The 5,235-nt window shown below is 45.7% G+C and overlaps 2 protein-coding genes across 2 annotated transcripts; both read right to left on the reverse strand.

Annotated features, from left to right (window-relative positions):
* Window positions 1-537: 537 nt before the first annotated feature.
* LOC147625996 (uncharacterized) lies at window positions 538-1,454 on the reverse strand. The gene has a single exon (XM_086817770.1). It carries the CDS (start codon window positions 1,129-1,131, stop codon window positions 538-540), a length of 594 nt encoding a protein of 197 aa, XP_086673896.1. The 5' UTR covers window positions 1,132-1,454.
* Window positions 1,455-1,962: 508 nt separating this feature from the next.
* Window positions 1,963-4,649, reverse strand: LOC147625997 (pentatricopeptide repeat-containing protein At5g27110-like). The gene is made up of 6 exons (XM_086817771.1): window positions 4,530-4,649; window positions 4,273-4,344; window positions 3,238-3,693; window positions 2,988-3,132; window positions 2,304-2,879; window positions 1,963-2,045 (listed from the first exon to the last, which is right to left on the reverse strand). The coding sequence occupies exons 1-6, from the start codon at window positions 4,647-4,649 to the stop codon at window positions 1,963-1,965; spliced, it is 1,452 nt and encodes a 483-aa protein (XP_086673897.1).
* Window positions 4,650-5,235: the final 586 nt, after the last annotated feature.

Below are 5,235 nucleotides of genomic sequence, written 5' to 3' on the forward strand. Positions count from 1 at the left end.
AACTCTGCCTCCCATGACTCGACGCCGCCAGATCCGAAATGCTAAGATCCAACGGTCTCCATCTGGATCCGTCGTGCCTCCACATGCTGCCTGCTCTTCACGCCACCCTCTGCTCGTTTCTTTGCCTCCTTCCACTCGCGTTGTCGTGAAGTGTGCGGTGTCGCTGGGAAAGCGCGAGGCTTCTGGCTGTGAGAGTAAGTGGTTGAACTTCAAGGGGCATCACTAGCAAAAGCTAGAACCATCAAAGATCGAGTACCCAACTATACATGTGCATCCTCAAAGCCAATATTGGACACATGATACATATAATAAACTGACATTAACATGGCTTGTTTCATCTCATATGGCTTTGCATTCCAGAAAGTCACCTTGTGGTATTCACATGAAGATATACATGGCCATCATGGAGCATCAGAGGCTCATCATCAAACAAACTATAAAATCAAAGCAAACAAAGACACCTCATATACATGACCAAACCAACCATCTTATGGTTCCCTTTGTTGACGGCTGATTCCTCTGTCCAGAGTAGTATCCCTATAGCACCATGCACATCAGCTGCCCATGCATACCTAATGCCTTCATTCCCCTCACACCCACTGTGATCCTTTTGTGGCTGCCCTGTCTTCTACAGCGGCTGCTTTTTCCAGGAACCCCACACACAACACAAGGCGGCTCCTCTTTACTTCTGCAGCAAGCATAACTGCAAATAATCACAAGGATTGCTGCAAAGGCTGCTATACCAGTTCCAATACCAACCTGAGCACCTGCACTTAGCTGAGTCTCTGCTATGATTCCAGGAGGAGAATAAGGGCCAAAAGGCAAGTATTCATATGGCCCAACACTTGGGAAAAGGATTGCCTTGCTGATGAGTGAAAATGCGAGGAGAAAAACATCTGCACCCCTGTAGCTGAGAGGGCGCAACCTGTTGTAGTCCTCTTGACCTGCGGTATCCCACAGCCCAAGGTTGACTGTGTTGCCGTCTACCACTACATTGGCACTGAAGTTATCAAACACAGTAGGCACATAATCAGTTGGGAAGCTGTTGCTGGTGTAGGAGATGAGCATACAGGTCTTGCCAACAGCACCCTCTCCGACCGTGACACACTTGATGAATCTCGATGTACTCATGATGTGGGCACAATTTCACCCCTTTCCTGAGAGCATAGCAAAAGCCTTCTCTCTCTCTCTCTCTGGTGTCGCTTTACCTTCTTTCCCTTCTTCCTCTTTCCTCCTTTCTCTCTCAAATTTTGTTGGGCGTGTAAGCTTTCCTTTTGTACCCCGCTTTCCCTCTGATTGATTTTGGCTTTCTCGCCTGCAAGGGTGTTGATTCTCTTTGCTTAGCTGTGCATAGGTAGTTGCATGTTTTGTTGAGTGAGATTCACAAATGGGGGGGAATACGAGGGGGCGAGGGCGACGATGCTTCCAGGCAGGGCAGCTCTCTCGCTCGCTCGCCCCCTTCCTCACTATCCTCTGCTCGACGGCTCCTCCTCTCCATAAGGTGGCTTCGCCAACCTTCCAGGGACTCCAGCTGCAGTCCTATACGTGGCTACTACCTCGTTGGCCACGTTTTTCATTGTTTTATTTATTTTATTTATTTGAAAAATGGCCACTATATTATTTCCTTTCACACCAAGTCCAAGGTATATGGCCCTTCATTACTTTTTTCTGCCCTTCCTTCCATACACACTTCAATAAAGCTTCAAGTGCCCGTTCTTTCTTTGACGCGCGCCGACACATTCGATGCCAAGTAGCTGATATCATCTGCAGCCAACCACGTTCCGGACAGGCCTGCAACAAACCCAGATTCCACATAAGTTGTGCCATGAACATGCTTTCACTGCATAGACGTGCCACAGCACGACATCGACCCCCTCTAAACCTGCACATCCTCCGGTATGTGCCACCAAGTTGCTATATAGGCTGGTGCCTTACGCTCAGGGTAGTCCATAAGACCACATCTCACTCTGACAGTTTAACAAACGACACCCATGCATCCTCCACACTTGCACACTTGCCGTACATGGTAACAATAGCTGTCACCACTGCAAGCATATAGTCAAACCCAACAGCAACAATATGGGCATGCAGCTCCTGGCCTTCCTCAAGTGATCCTTTGCTTGCACATGCCAAAAGAAAGTTTATATAGGTGGTCCTGTCTCTTTTAGGCATTTTATCAAGTATACTTTGAGCATGTTTTAGCCTGCCCCAGTTTTCGTACATGTTCACAAGGGCATTTCCCACAGCAATATCTAAATAAAGTCCTCTGCCAAAAATACTAGCATGCAATCACTCACCGTTACCTTGAACAGCCTGGCTGCCACATATCTCAAAAATGCTGACGAGTGTGATACTGTTCGGCAGTACTCCCTCTTGCTGCATTTGCTCAAAGATTTGGAGACTGCTACTATCTTTGCCATGCTGGGCATAGGCTGCAATGATGACATTCCATGAAACAACATCACGATCACGTAAACTGCAGAACATTCTCCATGAGCCCTCCAGATTGCCACATTTTTCGTACATATTGACAAGGGCATTCCCCACCACGGTATCTGAATCAAATTCACGCGCTGAGAGGAGAGCATGAAATCTCTTGCCTTCTGCTAGAGCCCCCTCATCAGCACATGCAGATAGAGTGCTACAGTAAAGCTCCAAAGCATCTACAATGAACCCATGCTCAATATAGACAGCAATCATTGTATTCCAGAAGATGGCATCTTGTTTTTGCATTTGAACAAACACTCTCCGTGCATCTTCCACGCTGCCACAAGCTTTTAAGCTGAACGTATATGTAACAGCATCTGGAGGGACACCATCAAGTTGCATTTGCTGAACACAGCTTAATGCTTCCTTACCAAGCCCATGTTCAGCATATCCTGCAATTAAAGCATTTCATGAAATTGTATTTCGAGCCGGAAGCTCATCAAGCACTTTATGTGCTTCAGCCAGCCAGCCACACTTTGCATACATATCTACCAAAGCACTGCCCACAAAAAGATCTCTTTCCCATCCCTTCATGCAGATCTCAATATGGATTTCACAGCCATCCTTTATGGCTGCCAAACTGCCGCAAGCTTTCAAGATGCAAAGACATGTAGCAGTGTCTGGACAAAAACCCTCTGCTTGCATCTGTTGAAAACAGGCCAATGCTTTTTGACTGAACTGGTGGTCAACATATCATGTGATCAGTGCATTCCACGAGACTGAAGTCCGAATCGATAGCCTGTTGAAGACCTCCTGTGCTTCTACAAGTGAGCCACATTTTGAGTACATATCCACCAAAGAATTTCCAATGAAAGAATCACCCTCAAATCCCTTCTTAACAATATGAGCATGCATCCCCTGCCCCTTGTGTATCGATGCAATGCAGGCACAAGCTTTCAGGCCACAAACTAAGGTGACGGGATCTGGAGACATATCCTCAAGCTGCATCTCTCCCAAACAACTCAGTACTTTCTCACCATGCCCATGCTCAGCATACCCAGCAATAAGTGCAGTCCATGCAACAACATCCCGAATCAACATCTTGCCAAAGACTTCTTCTACCTCTGAAATCAAACCAAATTTGGTGTACATGCCAACCAAACTGTTGCCAACAGAAAGACCTCTTTCCAATCCCTTTTGCACAATCTCACTGTGTATTTCTTGGCCCTTACCTAAGGTCCCATGAACATTCAATTCTACAGCATTCTGCATTGGCATTCCATTTAATCAGGATGACGCTTGGGAAATCCATATCTTTCTGATGTTTTGGGCTTCCTCTATGTCAAACCATTCATTCAGATCATCATTGCATACATTTAGCTCTGCTTTTCAAAGAGTTTCTTTCAGATATCCTGACAATCAGAATACAAAGAAGTGTCCACCTTTCCGGCATTCATGAGTTCTTGAGCATTCTATCTGTTTTGCAACTTGTAGGGAAGACCTCAAGTCAATACAAGCTCCTCACCTTCCTCAGCTATCAGAAAGGTCGAGTGTCGTAAGCCCTTGAAGTGGCAAGAATGGATCAAGTCATTGCAAGCTCCTCTCCTTCCTCAGCTGTCGAGAAGGATGAGTGTCACAAGCCCTTGTTGCCATTCTACAGTTCTAAGAGAGAACTACAAGTCTATACAAGCTCCTTGCCACCCCCTTCTCCTGAGGTGAACAAGTGTCATAAGCCCTTGTAATCCTTCTTCTTCCCTAATAGTTTTATTATGGAAGACTACAAGTCCTATAAGCTCCTGGCTCTCTCTTTTCGAGAAATGCATCAGTGTCATAGGCCCCTATAACCTTCTTTGCTTTGTCTGCCATTATTTTTACCTCCTTTGCATCCTTGTCATGCTTTAGAAGTTCTCCAAGCAACTAAGATATAGCATCATTATAAGTACTTGCCTTTCAGAAAGCCCTGATTGTGTATCTATTTGCTCTAATTCTCCTCAAGCATCATCTTGATTTGTATGTCATCTTGCATGTATCCATACATTCCAGATATCATATCGTTTTTCATCCAGCATTCAAATCAGATAACATTACCTTTGTTTTCCCACTTCACCCAGCCTTCTTTCGACTGCCTGTTGTTGCTGTTGCATGTAGAGCACAAACGCCTGAAACATCTGCATGGTGTTGACGTCCGGACGAAATCCTTGCTGCTCCTGTTGATCACCCATGATTCCCCTTCTACTCTCACCCCAGCAGCTTCACGTCGGGTTCACCAAAAGAATGTCGTGAAGTGTGCGGTGTCGCTGGGAAAGCGCGAGGCTTCTGGCTGTGAGAGTAAGTGGTTGAACTTCAAGGGGCATCACTAGCAAAAGCTAGAACCATCAAAGATCGAGTACCCAACTATACATGTGCATCCTCAAAGCCAATATTGGACACATGATACATATAATAAACTGACATTAACATGGCTTGTTTCATCTCATATGGCTTTGCATTCCAGAAAGTCACCTTGTGGTATTCACATGAAGATATACATGGCCATCATGGAGCATCAGAGGCTCATCATCAAACAAACTATAAAATCAAAGCAAACAAAGACACCTCATATACATGACCAAACCAACCATCTTATGGTTCCCTTTGTTGACGGCTGATTCATCTGTCCAGAGTAGTATCCCTATAGCACCATGCACATCAGCTGCCCATGCATACCTAATGCCTTCATTCCCCTCACACCCACTGTGATCCTTTTGTGGCTGCCCTATCTTCTACAGCGGCTGCTTTTTCCAGGAACCCCACACACAACACAAGGCG

The sequence above is a fragment of the Cibotium barometz genome, chromosome 23, assembly GCF_041138505.1.
Source record: "Cibotium barometz isolate CiBa-2024 chromosome 23, ASM4113850v1, whole genome shotgun sequence".
Classification (NCBI taxonomy): Eukaryota; Viridiplantae; Streptophyta; class Polypodiopsida; order Cyatheales; family Cibotiaceae; genus Cibotium; species Cibotium barometz.